Consider the following 21,150-nt stretch of genomic DNA (forward strand, 5'->3'; position numbering starts at 1 on the left):
AATACAGTCCGTAATTGGCTCCCCCTGAGACTCATCTCTGTTCACAAGAACCCCTTGCTATGAAGACAAAATTTTTCCGCAGACAACGAGCTGCAATCCAGTGCAGATAACTGGCCGAAAGCACATGCGGCTCCTTTCTACGACGATAATATTGGAAAGTTGATACAACACTACAACACTCGAAGTTGGAGCAGCGACTATGTAGAGAAGTAGGTAGAAGGTGTACCTAACTGTTGCAAATAAAACGTTTCTGGTTTTCGCTGTGGTTTCCATTTCGCTCCCGATCGGATCTTATTTTCTGGACAACCCTCGTATTGTGGAAACGGAGCGATTTATCTGAGATCCAAAAAGAGCATGATCATTGGCTTTCGGGCCAAGAGTGGAAGCATTTCGGAAACGGCTAAGTCTGTAAGCTGTTCGCATGCCGTTGTGGTTAAAATATACCGTATATGGTCAAATGTCGCTATCCAAAACCGACGCAGAGGGCCATAGATGACAAGGGTAAACGACGACTGCGAAGATGTGTGGCCTACTGGCGAATAGAAGCACAACTGTTTAGCAGCTGACTCCCATATGAACTAAGGAGCTACCAACACTGCCTGCTCAATGACCGTTCAGCGAACATTGATGCGTATTGGCCTCCGTAGCGGGCACCTGGTTCATGCTCCCCTCTTGACTGCTGTTCATCGGCGACGGAGGCTGGAAATCGCATGCCAACTGGACGTCCATTGAGCTGCGACAGGTGACCTTTTCAGATGAATCACGATTTATGCTCCATCGGACTGAAAGCAAATTCCCTGCAACAATAGTAGGAAAGATCGAGGCCGGAGGAGGGAGCACTATGGTCTCGTAATGTTTTTGTGGCGTTCCCTGGGCAATTTCGTCGTTCTGGAAGACAAAAGGTTTGCATCTGCCCTTAGGGACCATGTCCGATCCTGGATGCGTTTGTTTTTCTCGACATCTACCATCAGGACAATACAACATGTTAGACAGATAGCAGAGTACGTGCGTGGTCTGGAGAGCACCAGGATGAGTTTACAGTACTCTCCTGGCCACCAAACTCCCCGGGTTTAAATCCAGTCGAGAATCCGTCTCGATCAGGCTGTTCGTGCCATGGATCCCCAACCGAGAAATCGAGCGCAGCTGGTCACGCACTGGAGTCAGCATGGCTCCACATCCCTATCGATGCCTTCCAGAACCTCATTAACTCTCTTCCTGCACCTCTCGCAGCTGGATAGCTTATTTGGATGAATTCTTGCCCAAGTCCTCAAGTTCGAGTCCCGGCTAGGGACACAGTTTTATTCTGCCAGGAAGTTTCAAATCAGATGCAGAGTGAAAACTCTTTCTCTCTGCTCCTCATTGTAGGTCCAGTGCACCGCCACCATCGATAACAGTGCGCAAGTGATACTTGTACCACAATATTTGGTGGAAGACAATGATTGGTTATAGAGTATCTGTTCACTGCCTATCTGCATAGTTACCATAAAGTCGTTGTATCTTTTAACATTCGATCTTACGAAATAATGTATTATTTGTCTAATTAGGAATTTCTAAACCTTCAGTTCTTTTTTCAAATGTTATAACTGCATGTACCCCACGAATCACTGGCATTTGTGTTGACAGGAAAAACTTCTGGCATTCTTGAAGTTAGTATTTCTCTAACTCCGACAATACCTTTCTTACTCGGTATAGTACAAAAGATGATGGACATTTCATTTCTGCCAAGAAAGAAAGAAAATACTTTATACAACAGGAGACTCTGTAAACTCTCAAACTGAACTCTGCAAATCTGGAAGCTGTCTGGTTCTGCTTCAATATGCCAATGATTCTTGTAGAAAAAAAGAAAGATTCCTTTCAGTAAGTTTTATCAACACCAACTATATTAATAGATGCATTGCTATGGATAGAGAAATATATACTCACATGATAAATAAAATATTTTAATTGGTCTAACACAAACTCAATTCTCAATCTCTAACAACGACTTGTACACCACGAAATGCAGCAAAGGTTCAGAAACTGTGATGCCAGCTGCGGACTTATGATAATGGCAAAGAAATAACCTGAAAGTGGCTAGATCGATGTTCGAAATTAAATTACAATTGCTAATTCATTATGTCAGCAATATCAAACGCATAATTTCTTGTGACGAAATTAACACTCAAAAAAGCTAGAATTAGCCTAACAAGGCAATATTGTCCAGAGACAGGTATCAATATTTCGGTATTAAAGCAAGTTAAGTGCAGAAGTTATGTTGTCAAATGTTTTTAGTAAATTTACCCTTGTTTAGAATCAATATTACTTGTGGAAGTTAAATAACTTATATTTTCGTATAACTAAAATACTGTGGCTGATGGGGAATTTCTGATTTCAACTTTGGATTCCCCATATAAAATTGCTTCACAAAAACTTATTTCCATATTAGAAAATTTTCCTTTGTAGAACAGTGTAGTAAATGAACCATGTGAAAATAACTGACGCATTTGTGGTATTAAGTAGATTTTTAGAAATGTTCAAATGTATGTGAATTCCTAAGTGACCAAACTGGTCAGGTCATCGGTCCCTAGAATTGCACACTATTTAAAAAGAACAACACGCACACCCATGCTCGAGGGAGGACTCGAACCTCCGGCGGCAGTCCGTGGCGTGACGCCTTAAACCGCGCGGCCACTCAGCGCGGCGTAGATGTTTAGAAACCACGAAAATATGACACGTTGCCGTAAATTCATTAGTGTAAATGTAGTATGGTCACGAGGTTCTGCGTATTCGTGATAAATGAAATTATGATATCCGCTATACTTCGTAGCTTTTAGAAGCGTTCTGTCGTTCGAAAATCTCAACATTTTTTTATCGAATTTATAGTGTCACAAGTGTGGAAACCCCTATTGGCCTTCAGCCGGTGCGAGATCCAATGAAAATCAGCACTCAATAGATATTACAACAAGCAGCATATGTGCGTTAAACGAAAACAGTTAGGTTCATGTGTCGTGAGGCTGACAGAGTGATTGTGATTTTCATGCGGCAGTTACCTCAGTTCAGATAAACCGGCAATATCGCTCCGTATCACACTCACGCAATCTAAGACCTTTGTTGGGAACAACAGTTACACATTCACCGCTCGATTCTTTACTGCCTCGCGTGATATTGTCATAGTTACGCGCAGCTTTCCAGTCCGTTCCGCAGTCGTTTGTAGCTGGGCTTTACTTGTATACGGCAGCAAGACCGAAAGTGAGCCTGTTCATTTTGATTCCATCTACACAGAGATTAGGCTTTAAGGCTTTCCATGTTTTATATTCACTTCTGTGCTCCTTTATTTATCTTTAGACCTTTTCTGCACTATCAGGACAATAAGAGTGGATTGTGTTACATAGTTCTGACCTCCTGGAAATTTATTTTGTTTTCCTTTTCCAAGTGCGAGTTAACAGACAGAAGCGCCAATGCAGTGTATTATGTGTCGTTTTTCAATGAGTACAGAGCTCGCGTGCTTCTAGTTTTTATGGGATTACAGTCTCGTAAACAGTGACTACTGGGGAGACATAGTATATTTCATGACTTGAAGTTTAGTGCAACTTTGGATGAAGTGGGAAATCAAAGGCAAACTTTAGAAATATACTTGGATTTGTGTTTCATTGTGAACAGGGGAGGTGATGAATAGAAAAAGAAGAAAGGCAACTTAGAGTTTAACTTCTCTTTCACGCCGAGAATTTTAATGACGAACCACTAGTTAATCTAAAGAAACATGGAGAAGCAAATCAACCAATGTCTTCTTGATGAAACCTGATCGTACCACAAATTATAATTAGGTGTGTTCGGCTAGTATAACTTTCGTATATGCACTCTGAACTTTTTTTAAACAACAAGTTTTCTAACGTAACTTACATATAACTATCTTGACTGAGTAAACTGAAGCGCCATTCTCCGTTGGCAATTACACCGTCTCTGTATGCTATCTCGCCACAAAAATGAAAGAAGCCACTCACATCACTTAGGAACTACTGTCGTGGTGCGTTAGTGCGTTAACTGTCTTCAGATCTTCGACTGAGTCTTTATGCTATGACAAGTTCCATCTTATCGATCGACTCAGTGGTGGTGGAAGCACAGATTACTACTGATGTGTTTTTTCTCTCTGCCAGAAGACAAGAAACGGTCAAGCTCAAGCGTATCCTAACGAAAAACCACGCGCATAAACATTTTGAGACGTGGAACGAACGATTGCTGACGTGTCTGAGCTCAAATGATTCCTACTCTGAGGACGACCAACACTGACTGAACATATTTAGTAAGTACATAAATTTGCCGTATCTGACTCGTTTCTTTCGTGTCAGCCTTCGGACACGACTTTTTCCGGTGTAGCCCTACGACACGCCTGTTGTGAACAACTCTTTCATTGTCACTGAGTCCACCGATTTTGATGAAACGTGTCAAAGCGTAAGAACACAACTTAAGTCAAAAAACATAGTGCAGTCTAGTATGTCACGAAAATTAGTTCCTTTGTCCGTGCTGGTTTGAGAACACCGTGACTATTTTCGTAAATATCACACAAAATAAAATGCACCAATCCACACTTTTTCATTAATGATTTATTTCGTCGTAACTAGTTTCGGACCTGAGACTATCGTCAGATGGCAGCGAGGATTTCTTGTCTCAATTTCGTTTTATTTTTCATCCACACTCTATACCGCCATTTTTAGCTTAGGTAGTTAAAAAACTTTCTTACGAAAAATTTCATTTTGTAGTGCAATTATTTTTCAAAAGGTAAATGTATAGCAGCCATTACAATCTAGACTAAGAAAAAGAGTATTATCAATAATATGCATCATAGCTGTATGCCATTACTGCGCCATCTTGTTGTTTTGTACAACCAGTCAGATCGTAAGATCACGTGACGTCAGATCTGAACACACGGGGCCAGCGGGATGTACCAACACCGACTCAAAGGAAGGCCTCGGCGCTTGTTGGTGACGTCACGTCAGCTAGGCACGGCGAACGCCAGGTCTCTTGTAGGCAGAAACGCCTGGGCGTGCTTATCACTATAAATCTCTTATTTTTGGACAAAATGTTTGGTATTGTTTTGGATTCTGCAGTTTTATTTTGATGAAAGATTTTCTTACTATTGTAAAGCTGCAAATGAAGATCGAAACAAACGTAGATCAATATGAGAAGATGCTTTGCCCCATTGCGAGCTTCGGAAATTTTACATTCAAGTAACTATATTTACTTGATCCATTTTGTTATCAAAAATGGTTCAAATGGCTCTGAACACTATGGGACTCAACATCTTAGGTCATAAGTCCCCTAGAACTTAGAACTACTTAAACCTAACTAACCTAAGGACATCACACACACCCATGCCCGAGGCAGGATTCGAACCTGCGACCGTAGCAGTCCCGCGGTTCCGGACTGCAGCGCCAGAACCGCTAGACCACCGCGGCCGGCCATTTTGTTATCGAAACTTACTCCAACCCCCACACAATTAACTCGTTTCTTTTATTTATTTATTTTCGCTTGACATCGTCACTGGAAATGTGAACTAATTTACATGTGTAAATGTCCAACTGTTGCCAGTCATTAGATTACAGTCGTTTTCAACGAAAACAGGAAACAAACAGGAAACAAAATAGCTTCATACATCGAAAATACTGCTGAGCTTAAACTTTTTTAAACATGCATATTAGAAAAGATAAATAATCTCCTCTTGAAACTGAAAGAACAAACTTTATATGATAAAACAATTTTATTTAATAAAACAAGTATCTCACTTTTGCCTCTTCTTGTCCCCCACCCCCTACCCCAATGTGTGCAATCGCAAGATATTTTATTAACATTCGGTGCTCCTCACCCCATAGTCAACCAAGATACCTAAAGAAGAGCACAAATATGTTAACAGTTTCTTGTAAAAGCAACCCAGTACAAACGTAACTTCCTCAGATTTACAAATAAGGTAAAGAAGGACGAATTCTATTGCTACTGGACCATGAAGTTGTTTTTGTATGTCAATCCTTAAAAGACATGGAAATTTAAGTTCAGGCGTACACTATTTGTTAAGAGGTGTAATGAATTGCACAATTAATTGATTGCAGAAATCTCTCAGAACAATGTGTGTTGGTCAACTACCGCCAATAGTTTCACATTTTCCTGTGTCAGAGAGGGAGACACCACTATTATGAGTATGCCTGCAACAGACCTGGCGATCGCCGTGCCTAGCTGACGTGACGTCACGAACAAGCGCCGAGGCCTTCCTTTGAGTCGGTGTTGGATATACAGACCCTGCAACGAACTCGTGACGTTACATTCGTCGGCCTGTCCGCCACACTTCGAAAATGTTCGGCTCCGTGCAAGGGCCACTCGTCTGAAATAGTACTCGCTCCCCGCCGGAGACAGCTGCTGGTACTCTGAAGACCTGCAGTGTCATGTCCATTGACATACACACCACGGCCTGTCTTTATCGTGGGACCCGTAAACACATGTTACCACCATCTTGTCTTCAGTCAAGCTCATGTTTAGTATTTTACCGGGTGATCAAACAGTCAGTATAAATTTGAAAACTTAATAAACCACGGAATAATGTAGATAGAAAGGTAAAAATTGATATACATGCTTGGAATGAGATGGGGTTTTATTAGAACCAAAAAAAAAAAAAAAACCCCATATTGCTAGACGCGTGAAAGATCTCTTGCAGGCGTCGTTTGGTGATGATCGTGTGCTCAGCCGCCACTTTCGTCATGCTTGGCCTCCCAGGTCCCCAGACTTCGGTCCGTGCGATTATTGGCTTTGGGGTTACCTGAAGTCGCAAGTGTATCGCGATCGATCGACATCTCTAGGGATGCTGAAAGACAACATCCGACACCAGTGCCTCACCATAATTCCAGGCCGGCCGGTGTGGCCATGCGGTTATAGGCGCTTCAGTCTGGAACCGCGTGACCTCTGCGGTCGCAGGTTCGAATCCTGCCTCGGGCATGGATGTGTGTTATGTCCTTAAGTTAGTTAGGTTTAAGTAGTTCTAAGTTCTAGGGGACTGATGACCACAGATGTTAAGTCCCATAGTGCTCAGAGCCATTTGAACCATAATTCCGGACATGCTTTACAGTGCTGTTCACAACATTATTCCTCGGCTACAGCTATTGTTGAGCAATGATGGTGGACATATTGAGCATTTCCTGTAATGAACATCATCTTTGCTTTGTCTTACTTTGTTATGCTAATTATTGCTTTTCTGATCAGATGAAGCGAAATCTGTCGGAAATTTTTTGAACGTTTGTATGTTTTTGGTTCTAATAAAACCCCATGTCATTCCAAGCATGTATGTCAATTTGTACCTCTCTATCTATTATTCCGTGATTTATTCAGTTTTCAAATTTATACTGATTTTTTGATCACCCAGTACATTACAATGATGCAGTCCTCTATGCTGTAATGCTCTGTAGCGAACAAAGAAAAACCTTTCCTCAAGCAAGTAAAATGTAAAGTGCTTATTTATATAGGGTAAATGCTTTTGCGAATGAGAAAATTATAAATATTCTGTTACATTGATAAATTCTTCTCGGGTTATCAGCCGAGTGGTGGCGTCTTTGCCAGGAGATGATGGGTACGAAACTCACTGAAACGCTGCGACAAGACGACGCCACCACTCGGCTGATACCCCGAGAAGAATTCATCAGTGGAATACTCCGAGAAAGACTGCAATCTTCTTCTTCTTCTCCTCCTTCTTGCGTTACGGCCTCTGTAGGACCACGTGTAGCCCCTCTGTGGACTGCATTCTCCTCTTCTCCCAGAATCTCTTCATTCTTTCTCTTCTTCTCTCCCGTTCTTCTTCCGAGATCTTCAGTGTCCGTTTCTCCTGTTGGCTCCACTGGCGACACTCTAATCTTTTCCTGTATTCTTCTCTGTCATTGATATCCGTCATATTGGTCGGTGTATATTTATTCCTCCAATTTTCCTTTCTTTCGACCTTGATCCCCAATTGCAACCAGTCCTTTCGAAGTTCAACAACCCACTTGGTTCCTGTCTTTCCCCTGGTCCTCCCTGTTGTTTCCCACACTCTCTTCGTCATTCTGTCCATACTCATCCTAACTACATGTCCAGCAAACCTTGCCCTTTTGAGTCTGATTTCCTCGGATAGGCAGTCCACTTGAGCCCTGTTGTCCTTTTTGTACCCCATATGGGTCTTTGGTATTCCCATTTCCTCGTTTATTGCTCTCCACTGCCTGATTACTTCGTCCAGTGCTATATTGAACAACAATGGTGAGAATCCATCTCCCTGTTTAACGCCAGTCTTCATCTCAAATTCTGACTGCAGTCGCATATACTCTGTTACATTATAAGACAAAAATAATGTAATAATGTAAAAGTTGTACAAAAATCCTCTCTGCCGTCTGACGATGGGCTCAGGGCCGAAACTAGTTACGACGAAATAAATCGTTCATCGAAAGGTGTTGATGGTTGTAGGTTTCGCTTCTGTGATATGCAGCTCGTCTCCATTGAGAGCAGTCTCGTTTATTTTGTGTCGTGCGAGTATGCCAATAGCGTCACCACAAATAGATTGGTTAACGGTCAAAGATAATGTTAGAAGTAATTTTGGATGACAGATTTGCCTGTTTCAATGATGTAACGTTTAGCACTGTTGAATGACAGTCTATGGCCTGTAGCTTTAACCCACTGTTGTTTTGACGACGTGTGTTCATGGAAAACATACAGCAGCAGTGTGCTTGTTCATTTTTGTTCTTCTGATAGTGAGGTATTGTGCCATATAGTTTGATGTACACGATCAACAACTTATCACTGACAGCACTGTGATTAGTCCCGTATGAATTAAACACAAACGTCAGAATAAGCCTAACAATCCATCCCGGTTGTACGAACTATATTTCATTCCATAGCTATATAGTGTTTGAAGAATATAATTTGACTGTTCACCTTTCGGTACTTGTAATTTCCTGGGTATAGTGTCGTTCGTTCACACACTGCAAAAGTTAAGAAGTTATTTCTGTAGAATCATATGAGCAATCACATTAATAATGAAATAGTTTTTATATCTACACTCTAAATTCGGAGCTCGGAATCCCCATATTATCATGCGTTGCCACTTTCAGATGCTGCAGTGCATTTATAGGAAGACTAGAGCCGATTGCCTCGGTCTGTTCGTGTGGGAAGGATAGCCAGTACCTTATTCGCTAAATGAATTAACTACCTTGAGCGTTTGACCTAACCGGGTAAAGTAAACCAGTACGTGCATTCTTGGGATGGGTACTGGAGTTCCCCACCGCAATAGTGGCCTTTAGGCTGACACACCGTCTGGATTTTCACATTCATTTAGACGAATGGTAGACTGGCTCACTATTTATACTCTAAATTCACAACACGTAAAGAATTGTAATTGGCGGCCAAATGAAGACGAGTCAGTTAGAAAAAAGTAAGTAAATGTTTATTTTTTCAAATCGCCATTCGTGGCAGTCAACTTGCTTCGGATGAAGAGGTGCTCATCTGGGTGGAATGATGGTACCACAGACAACCACAGACATTTTTTCATGAAGGTACCGACCGTCTTGTCTCAAAAGGGGATAAATGATTAAGTTATGGCGATAATTTTTGAAATAATAAACAGTTTACTTACATTTTTCCCCATCTGTCTCATTTTCATTTGACTCCCCTTTATAAAATGCCAACGACTCAAAGAAAAGCGTTTATCTAGCTCAGGTGGATGATGTCCACTTTAGTCTCCAATGTAGGTTACAATGACATTGTTGCGTGATAAACTGTATGAGACTATTGAAATCGGCGGCAGTGACTACGGCGGTAATTGAATATCTCTCCGTATGAGGTTCGAGTCTTCCCTCTGGCATGGGTGTGTGTGTCGTCCATAGCGTAAGTTAGTTTAAGTTAGATTAAGTAGTGTGTAAGCTTAGAGACCGATGACCTCAGCAGTTTGGTCTCATAAGACCTTACCACAAATTTCCAAATTTTCCAAAGATTAAAGGCGTCGGATAATTGGTTTCTTGGCATACTGAACGCACTAATGACACACTATGTAGCTTTTTGTGGATTCCCCGGTCCCTGTTGCTGACTGTAAGGTTATTCCCTCATTCTACATCTACATATATACTCCGCTAGCCACCAATCGGTGCGTGGCGGAGGGCACAATTCCCCCTCTGTTCCATTCGCGGATCGCGCGAGGGAAAAACGACTGTCTGAACGCCTCAGTACGCGCTCTAATTTCCCTTATCTTTGAGTGGTGATCACTGCGCGATTTGAAAGTTGGTGCTAATAATATATGCTCTACATCCTCGGTGAAGATCGGAATTCGGAATTTACTGAGCAGCCCCTTCCGTTTAGCGCGCCGTCTATCTGCAAGTGTGTCCAACTTCAAACTTTCTATGAGATTTTTAACGCTCTCGCGATGGCTAAATGTACCAGTCACGAATCTTGCCGCTCTTCTTTGGACCTTCTCAATCTCTTGAATCACACCCAACTGGTAATGGTCCCATACAGTCGAACAATACTCTAAGACTGGACTAACTAACGTATTGTAAGCTTTTTTCTTCGTTGAAGGACTGCAACGCTTCAGGATTCTACCAATAAACCGCAATCTAGAGTTCGACTTACCCGTTACTTGTGTAATCTGATCATTCCATTTGAGATCATTTCGAATAGTCACACCCAGATACTTGACGGATGTTACCGCTTCCAAAGACTGGGCATTTATTTTGTACTCGTACATTAATGGGGATTTTCACTCATGTTACCCCAGGTACAGGTACAACAACACATCGGCAAATGGAACAATGCTCTTCATTGTTTCAGGAAACAGGATGGACGCTGGAGTGAAGATGAATCCAAGACAACTTTGTTGGAATCATTTCTAGAGACATTCTGGTGCCCATGTTCTAATCGAAAGCGCAAGGTTCTATTTATTCAAAATATTAAATGTGTATAGACTGCGGGACATAACTGGAAAGTACATTATTTGCCCTGTTATTCTCATTATTTTCATATGAGGTGAAACACATTAACATGACTCCACAGCGCTGTTAATAGTAATTTTCTACAATTCGTCGATGAATGACATAATCACTTCGGCTGAGTGTGGACGGACAAATCACCATAGACAGTGTCACACGCCATCGCTCCATGAGACACTGGGCAAAAATTTAGAACTATAACAATTACTGTGGAGCACCGCGCAATGTTGAACATCTGAATGCTGGCTTATCTGTCCTTACCGACCAAATTCTAGTGGCTACACTATTTTCCGCTCGTCATCAGGATCTGAAGCAGCTCTGTCAGAGTGCAGTGCAACATCACTGCCACGTGTTAGAGAACTTAGCCACGAGAGTGAGTGGAGAAAAGTACAGTGACGAATACAATATACCTATTAGACGAAAATATCATGGTAGTCGAACGTTTGAATAAATACACGACATATATTTTTGTTTCACTATTGATTAAGACAAGTGGTCGGTTAATGAGATAACCAGTAACTTAGTGTGTGTTTCCTAAACATCCCGTACACACAAGCTGAACGTCCGTATGAAATCGGCTTCGTGAGCATATGAATAGTAAACGTTCTCCAGAAGACAACATTTACGTCCAATACAGGAACAAACATGTAAAATTATGTATTTCATTTTCTATCGTCTAATGGTTGGAAAAGTGTTAGTAATTTATGAAGGCTTTTTTAATTACTACGTTTGTACGCAGGTAACTAAAGTCTAACAACGTGCTGTACTAAGTTACACACAAAATATTAAGTATTCGCGTCTCACATTCACGCTCGGCGTCTCTTCCTCTACTAATGGTCCACATACCCTTCCAACACTGTAGTAGAGATTAGCTTTTGATATTTTCAGACATTTTCAGTGAAAATCTAGCAACACCCTACACAATACACTTAAAATAGCTGGCATCGATACAATATAAGATTTATGTTTCGAAGGCTCTCAACAAGAGAAACGGAAACACAGTGGGATATCGTCTACTAGAATAAGAAGCTGCAGAAGAATTTTGAAAAAAGCGATCTTCTGCTCGATTATCAGTTTTCCACCCTTTCGAATACGTGAAGCTTAATATATTCACTCAACCGTTGGCTTAGCGTGTGTAAACAACTTAGCGCACTCCAGTAGTATTTTCAGTGCGACTTATGAAACATTAGTTAAATTAAGGGGAGCAGCAATTCATAACGCCCACCGTTGCGGAGAACTGCGGTTAACGTGGTGTGAAACGTAGGCCATTACGTTGTACTTTAGAATTCATGGTTATTTCCAGCTTATTTCCAGTAATAGTCGATACATTAGGGCTTAACTGGCAAGTACCTCTTAATTGGCTCCACCTAAAAAATTACGTTGCCGTTTCAAGATACAGTCCCATGAATTTTCGATTTGCCTCGAGTGTAATTACTTCTACCTTTTTAGTGTTTCGGTTCACGCTCTACGGAAACTAGTACTGGCATAATATTAACGAAATGTTATGCATTCATTATCACTGGCGATGTAGCATTTCCGCAACAGCTTTCCATAAGGGATGAAGCATTGAAAACATAAGATAGCAAATCGAATGCTACACGTTCTCAGTGTGAGGTTTGCTAGAGCAATGTCAGAAGTCAAGGAAATCCTTCTGTTTTACAGGCATGTCTTAAGACACTTCTTGTTTTGACTTCTTATCGAGCCTCCTGGCCATGATAATATAGATTATGGCTACCAGTCACATATTGCCTGGCACTTTTCCATATTTGTCACACACCTGTACAACATCGAAATCATATACAGCATGCACTGCCGGAAATGCAAAGCGTTACACCTCGAAACACCAGTACGGTATTTATCGAACTTTATCGAGACATTTATCAAAACTTATGGAGATGTTCATCACATAATGTGTATTACGTGATTAAACGTTCATTTCATTCGCAAGTAATGTTCATCATCAACATCGGCGTGAAATGTTACCAACACGAGTATGAATACACTGTTGTAATCCATGTGGCACGGAAACAAAGATCCTTCCAACGTTACTTTGAGGAATTCCTTGCCTTGTCTGAAACACGTACTGTGTCATTTCATGAAGACTGTTTGCTCAAAGCTGCTGTGAATTTCTATGTCTTCCCATCCCATCCCAGACATGCTGTACGAGTGGCAAATCAGTGGACAGGGGAGGCCAGTCAACATTCCGCGCATTCATGAAGCCGTTTATGATGTAAACTGTGGTTTGGTGTCTTCATTTATCCTGCTAGAATATGCCATTTGGTACCTTGGTCATGAAGGGTATGACAACAGGCTTTATTACTCTTACCCTATACTGGCGAGCATTCAGTGTCCCTTCAACATCTGCTAGATCAGTCCTGTTGTGTCTTTCCCATTAGCACCCCACATCATGAATCCAGGATTTGGAGAGGTATGGACTTCGAGAATAGCTGCTTCCTAGGACTTTTCACCTGGTCGCTAGCTGACACATTGATGTCAACCTGACCGCCACAAACCGAGATGAGATTCACGACTGAACACCACAGAATGCCCCTGTTGACTCTACAGCTAACTCTACAGCACGCAATTCTCTGTTGTTTGTGATATGGTGCCAGCCGTAAAAGACGCATGGGAACTCGAGGTCTCAGTCCACATTCCAGTAATCTTCTTCCATTCGTTGGAGCAATTCGAACAATCCTATGATCTTCTCTTGTGTAGTTCTTCAGGAAGCACCAATACCTACAAATGTTGCCAGTCGGTCGTCTTTAGTTCACCTCGTCACCATTCTTTCTGCAGTCATGCACTGCAGCCAACTGTGTGATCTGTCGGTACTATAGTTATAAAACTACCGTAGGCTATCATAAGTAAACATAGACAATGGTAGTTTTGTTAGTAGCTTTGGTCAATTATGGTCGTACTCGCGTTACAAGTCCATTAGGTGTGCTGCATGCCTATTGAGCGTTACCTCATAATGATCGCTTTCTTTAAGTATACTATCAGTGTCTTATTCAAGTCCCCTAAAATCCGAAAGTGGTGAAACGTCTAGAAACTGAGTGAGGATATATAAAGGGCCAGGTAACACACGGAACATCTTTGTTCTACACATTTATCCTCTTGCCTGTTACTTAAAAGTAAACAGTATTTATAGCAAAATTGAAATTGTCCGGTTTTATTCGAAAATCGTATATATATAACGTGATATAGAAGGACGCTGTACCACAAATAAAGAAAAATATACAGATTTTTCTTATAGCACTAGAGAAAGCAATTTCCTTAACAAAAAGGTAAAATAAAAAAAAAGAAAACGTAAAAAAATACATCAAACATCGCTTCAATACTGCGTCCAACTTATATAAAACATATATCTATATATCTGTTACTTACAAACAACTTCCGCATTTATCAATAATAACAGAAAACTCTTGCCTTTGATCACGACGAAGAACATTCTACCGAGTACAAAGTAAGAACAATAATGTTATATATTTTTTATGTTTGTGCATGTAAATTGTACTTGCATCAAAAGTAATTGCTTTTTTTATGTAAAAGACGGAAGTTATGCTATCAAATAATTTTTACTACTGATAAAATGAAATTTATAATCTGCAAAGATATAAAATACACAATGGACTAACGCTGACTTATGCGTAGTTCTAATTATGTGCAAAACAAGCAACCAAACAAACAAAAAAGACAAAGAGAATACGTTGGCTCCCGGTTTCTCTCTTACACATTCTTTTATGTTTCTTTCTGTACCAATGCTACCAACATTATCGGTGATCCCATCATTTCCTACGTCAATTATGAAGTGTACCAAAACTACCGAACCATAGTTATGGTAAAGCACAACTCTAGTTGGTATTATTTCTACAGTGAATCGACGTTTCTGAAAGTCAGAAACATGGCGATAAGCTGCATGTGCATGCCCGCTCGGCATGCTGAAAAGTTTCAGTAACGTTAGACACACTCGACGGTCGTCATGTACTCCCAACATTCTTCATCTGTAGAAATGACTTCTTGTGTACTGAAAATAAGAGCGCATAATGGAATTTTAATTCAGATACCCCATGGGCATATAAATACTGAAGTATCAGTTTTGTAGTGTTCGACCAAGGTTTTCAAGGGGTGACAATTTCATTTCAGTCAGTGAAACATGAAAGAAAAGCACTCCGTCTTCAGGCCACGAGTGGCCTACCGGGACCATCCGAGCGCCGTGTCATCCTCAGTGGAGGATGCGGATGGGAGGGGCTTGGGGTCAGCACACCGCTCTCCCGGTCGTTATGATGGTATTCTTGGCCGAAGCCGCTACTATTCGGTAGAGTAGCTCCTCAATTGGCATCGCGAGGTTGAGAGCACCCCGAAAAATGGCAACAGCGCATGGCGGCCTGGATGGTCACCCATCCAAGTGCCGACCACGCCCGACAGCGCTTAATTTCGGTGATCTCACGGGATCCGGTGTAGCCACTGCGGCAAGGCCGTTGCCCAGTCAGTGAAACATAGGCAATAATTTTATTAGACGTTTATTATGAGAAGTTTCGATTCTTTGCGTACTGTAAATGTTGAGTATGTTTTATTTCGTCTCGTTGTCTCTGTAGGCTTGTACCAAGAGAGCAAGGAGAGGATGTTGTTCGGTGGCGGGTATCCTCTTCCTATAACACAAACTGCATGCACATATTAATTGGGTTCTTTATTCATAAGAATAGAAAATTATTTAACTCAAGATAGTCATTGTGGTAAAAGCTCTCAGTAGTAGTCCATGTTATCCTCATTGCTGGTGAAGTAGAAAGTCCACTATGTACACTATTCTGATCACGATGTGCTGCCTGATTCTGAGCTACAGGCTGAGCCTGCGGCTCCGACTAGGGGCCCCCCAGATGACAGACTCGAACTCACTCGGTGCGACAGACTGGCCCTCCGGTCCGCGGCAGTGATGTAAATACTGGCGGCCGAGAGGGCGTTGGCGGTGCGTTTCTTTAGAGTCTGTCGTTGGCCTCTATCAGTCTTCTTGCAACCTCTATGCCACACAGGGTGCTGGCGCCCGCTTACGCCAGCACAGCATAAATGTTAAGATGTTGTGAAATGGATAATAGTAGCGTTGATCTAGTTGTGATCCAGAATCATTGATTGATTGCAAATAAGGGCCCAAAGCGTTTTGCACTGCATATGATCCTCTCTCTTATGCGATATTGAGCGAGCTGGCGCAATGATCAGCTTATTGGACTCGCATTTGAGAGGACGACAGTTCAAATCCATGTCTGGAAACCTAGCTTTATCTTCCAGAATGAAATTTTCACTCTGCAGTGGAGTGTGCGCTGATATGAAACTTCCTGGAAGATTAAAACTGTGTGCTGGACTGAGACTCGAACTCGGGACCTTTCCCTCTCGCAAGCAAGTGCTCTACCAACTGGTCTGCCCCAGCACAACTCACGCCCCGTCCTCACAGCTTTAATTCCGGGTAGCTCAGTTGGTAGAGCACTTGCCCGCGAAAGTCAAAGGTCCCGATTTCGAGTCTCGGTCCGGCACACAGTTTTAATCTGCCAGGAAGTTTTATTACCAGCGCACACTCCGCTGCAGAGTGAAAATTTCATTCTGGAAACATCCCCCAGGCTGTGGCAAAGCCATGTCTCTGCAATATCCTTTCTTCCAGGAGTGCTAGTTCTGCAGGGTTCACAGGAGAGATTCAGTGAAATTTGGAAGGTTGGAGACGAGGTACTGGCGGAATTAGAGCTGTGAGGATGGAGTGTCAGTCGTGTTCGGGTAACTCAGTCGGTAGAGCACTTGCCCGCAAAAGGCAAAGGTCCCGACTTCGAGTCTCGGTCCGGCACACAGTTTTAATCTGCCAGGAAGTTTCATAGCTTTAGCTTTTCTGTGCCTTTCGTCAATCGTTCAAGGCAAATGCCGCGATGGTTGCTCTGAAATGGCAAGACCGATTTCCTTAGCCTTAATCTGAGCATGTGCTCTATCTCTAATGACCTCGTTGTCGATGGGACGATAAACACTAATCTTCCTCCCTTCTCAGGTGGTGCACAATGTAAATGTAGACGTAGGTAGACACGTGAGCCAGAGCGGCGTGTGTGGTGTTGCAGAAGCGCGGCGTGCTGGTGGGCGCGCCCGCGCAGGTGGTCCCGGTGGCTGGGTACGTGCTGAAGCAGCGCTCGAGCGAGCGCGAGCAGCAGCAGGACTTCAGCAAGATCCCCGGCGTGCCCGGCGTCGACTACCCCATCTACCACTCGGTGCCACCCACCAGCTTCCACTGCGGCAACGTGCCCTTCGCGCCGGGCATGTACGCCAACGTCGAGACCGGCTGCCAGGTATCTCCCTCTATCCACACTTTCTGTAAAAGTTCCAGTGTTACACGTTTTCCCTCCTAAACAAAATAGCCTCATATTTGATTGATGTTCCGAAAGTTTTAAGTCTAATACGAACATTGTGAGAATGTGGCCTAAATACGGGGAAACTTAAAAAGTAAGTTACACATTATTACGACAAACCAAGTACACTAGTGGCCATTAAAATTGCTACACCAAGAAGAAATGCAGATGATAAACGGGTAGTCATTGGACTAATATAATATGCTAGAACTGACATGTCATTACATTTTCACGCAATTTGGGTGCATAAATCCTGAGAAATCAGTACCCAGAACAACCACCTCTGGCCGTAATAACGGCCTTGACACGCCTGGGCATTGAGTCAAACAGAGCTTGATGACGTGTACAGGTACAGCTGCCCATGCAGCTTCAACACGATACCACAGTTTATCAAGAGTAGTGACTGGCGTATTGTCACGAGCCAGTTGCTCGGTCACCATTGACCAGACGTTTTCAGTTGGTGAGAGATCTGGAGAATGTGCTGGCCAGGGCAGCAGTCGAACATTTTCTGTATCCAGAAAGGCCCGTACAGAAGATACAGTCGCCGTCGCCGTGCAAGACAGACTATATATAAAACAATTGAAGACGTCGAAATGACCACATCTGCCGCCGACAAGAAAAAGAATACCATCAAATCTGTCGCTGCACACGCTCTACTGGACGGACCTGCAGTCTTTTGTGGATGCAGACTGAACTTCAGCATCGACATCAATGATTCGTTTACCCACGGAAATGGATGGCTAACAGTCGCTGTTGTACGTGGTGGAACAGGCGTACCCAATGTATCCGGACTGGAAAGCTTTGTTGATCGTGACATCATAGCATACCGAACATATCATGTTACTGAAAATGCTAATAAAGACTTTGGCAAATCAACATATATGTCACCCTCACCCTTTTCCTTGTATACACGTAATAGACGTAAATTATCTGTTAATGAAACTGTTTTTATATGGATTAAAGGTAAAGGTACTTGTGAATATGTTAAATTTGTAGGAGATTGTACATTGTCCGGAAATGCATGATTTCCACACTAGAGACCATTTATTCAATCATACATTGTTACAGAGACTGCGGTCTAATATGCGCAGTACCATACAGCCGCAGTTACAGTATGTGCTGAAAATGGTTTCCATGTGCCTCAACGATGCGTGTACGCGCCGTAGCATGTTCTGTCTCACACGTTCACATCGGCCAGGCTGCATCCGAACAGTGTCAAAGGCAGCATGAGTACGCTGCTCCAGTGTCTTCACGTCTGGAAATGGCTCTGCATATACGATGCTTTTGAGATGGCTCCATAACCTGAAGTCGCACGGGTTGAGATCGATGAACGAGCAGGCCACGCGACTGGACCGCCTCGTCCGATCCATCGAGCAGGGAAGACACGATTGAGATGCGCTGGAGCACCATCATGTAGCAGCCACATAACTCTTCAAATCATCACTGACACTTCTTCCAGCAGGGGAGGCAAAGTCACCGGCAAGAAATGCCGATAGTTACGGCCTGTTAGTTGACGTGGAAGGAAGACAGGTCCCAAAAGACAGTCGCCAGTTATCCCGGCCCACACATTCCTGCTGCACCGATGCTAGTGATTCGCTGTCACCATACCGTGGCGGTTCTGCATACCATACTATCCCACAGATAAGTTATGAAAGTTGAAGATACCACTCCGTGTAAAAGTGGCCTCATCTGTGAATACAATGGATGACACAAATCTCGGAATCTTGGTTGCCTGGTGAATAAGCCAGTGACAAAACTGATCACGATGTTCAAAGTCTGTCACTAGTAAGCCCTGCACACGCTGTAAGTGATGATGGTAGTAATAACTGTCATGGAGAATGTTCCACATGGTCGTCTGGCTTATGTTGTACTGGCGGGCCAACTGCCCGGTACTGACACGGCGGTAGCCTTCCACAGTATTAATCACATGGTGTCCGAACATGTCGAGTACGTCCTTCCTGATGTCTTGCACCCTGACACCACCTTGTCGCAGGAAAACGGCGAAACACTCTTCCAAACATCGAATACTGTTGCTGATGTCGACGAGGATAGATCTCCTGATACAACCTAGCTGCACGCCGCCCGTCGCCATTTGCCTTTCCGTAAGCAAGCAACACGTGGGCAAGCTCTCGATTCGAATACGGAATCATTATGTAAAATGCTGTATTACATCCACTACAAGGTGAGTCAGCAAGAGAAGTGAATCGGACAAAACACTACCAGTTACTATGGCAGGAGAGGGCGCCACAGCATAATGTATGAGGAACAGTTCCACTCTCTAGGAGATAACCATGCATACTGTAACTGTGGCTGCGTGGTACAGTGCGAATTACACGACTGGTCATTAAAATTGCTACACCAAGAAGAAATGCGGATAATAAACAGGTATTCATTGGACAAATATATTATACTAGAACTGACATGTGATTACATTTTCACGCAATTTGGGTGCATAGATCCTAAGAAATCAGTACCCAGAACAACCACCTCTGGCCGTAATAACGGCCTTGATAGGCCTGGGCATTTAGTTAAACAGAGCTCGGATGGCGTGTACAGGTACAGCTGCGCATGCAGCTTCAACACGAACCACATTTCATCAAGACTAGTGACTGGCGTATTGTGACGAGCCAGTTGCTCGGTCACCATTGACCAGACTTTTTCAATTTGTGAGGGATCTGGAGAACGTGAGGGACAGGGCAGCAGTCGAACATTATCTGTATCCAGAAAGGCCCGTACAGGACCTGCAACATGCGGTCGTGCATTATCCTGCTGAAATGTAGGGTTTTGAACGAGACGTGTAACCAATGGCACCCCATACCATCACGCAGGGTGATACGCCATTAGGGCGATGACGAATACACGCATCCAATGTGCATTTACCGCGATGTCGCCAAACACGGAAGCGACCATTACGATGCTGTAAACAGAACCTGGATTCATCCGAAAAAATGACTTTTGCCATTCGTGCACCTAGGTTCGTCGTTGAGCATATCATCGCAGGCGCTCCTGTCTGTGATGCAGCGCCAAGGGTAACCGCAGCCACGGTCTCCTAGCTGATAGTCCATGATGCTGCAAACGTCGTCGAACTGTTCGTGCAGATGGTTGTCGTCTTGCAAACGTCCCCATCTGTTGACTCAGGGATCAAGACGTGACTGCACGATCCGTTACAGCCATGCGGATGAGATGCCTGTCATCTCGACTGCAAGTGATACGAGGCCGTTGGGATCCAGCACGGCGTTCGGTATTACCCTCCTGAACCCACCGCTTCCATATTCTGCTAACAGTCATTGGATCTCGACCAACGCGAGCAGCAATGTCGCGATACGATAAACCGCAATCGCGATAGGCTACAATCCGACCTTCATCAAAGTCGGAAACGTGAGGGTACGCATTTCTCCTCCTTACACGAGGCATCACAACAACGTTTCACCAGGCAACGCCGGTCAACTGCTGTTTGTGTATGAGAAATAGGTTGGAAACTTTCCTCATGTCAGCACATTGTAGGTGTCGCCACCGGTGCCAACCTTGTGTGAATGCTTGGAAAAGCTAATCAATTGCATATCACAGCATCTTCTTCCTGTCGGTTAAATTTCGCGTCTGTATCACGTCATGTTTGTGGTGTAACAATTTTAATGGCCGGTAATGTAGCCGCAGTCTCTGTAACAAAGTATGATCGAATAAATGGTCTCTAGCATGGAAACCATGCATTTCCGGACATAAGTTCAGTACACCTTTTATGTTCTGAGTACTCTCATCGATCAGTCCCTAGAGTTTTTACATGGAGGAAAAAATCACCCTGTACAGTGCCGTCGAGAATGCGTACGAGG

The 21,150-nt window shown here is 43.1% G+C and overlaps 1 protein-coding gene across 1 annotated transcript in view; it reads left to right on the top strand.

Moving 5' to 3' along the window:
• LOC124721936 overlaps positions 1-21,150 on the top strand; it is a 62,994-nt gene that overhangs the window by 25,727 nt on the left and 16,117 nt on the right. Inside the window, exon 2 of the mRNA XM_047247094.1 lies at positions 17,039-17,263. Coding sequence (XP_047103050.1) covers positions 17,039-17,263 — 225 coding nt within the window. The remainder of the gene's footprint in view (positions 1-17,038; positions 17,264-21,150) is intronic.

This window comes from Schistocerca piceifrons, chromosome X, assembly GCF_021461385.2.
Source record: "Schistocerca piceifrons isolate TAMUIC-IGC-003096 chromosome X, iqSchPice1.1, whole genome shotgun sequence".
NCBI classification, from domain to species: domain Eukaryota; kingdom Metazoa; phylum Arthropoda; class Insecta; order Orthoptera; family Acrididae; genus Schistocerca; species Schistocerca piceifrons.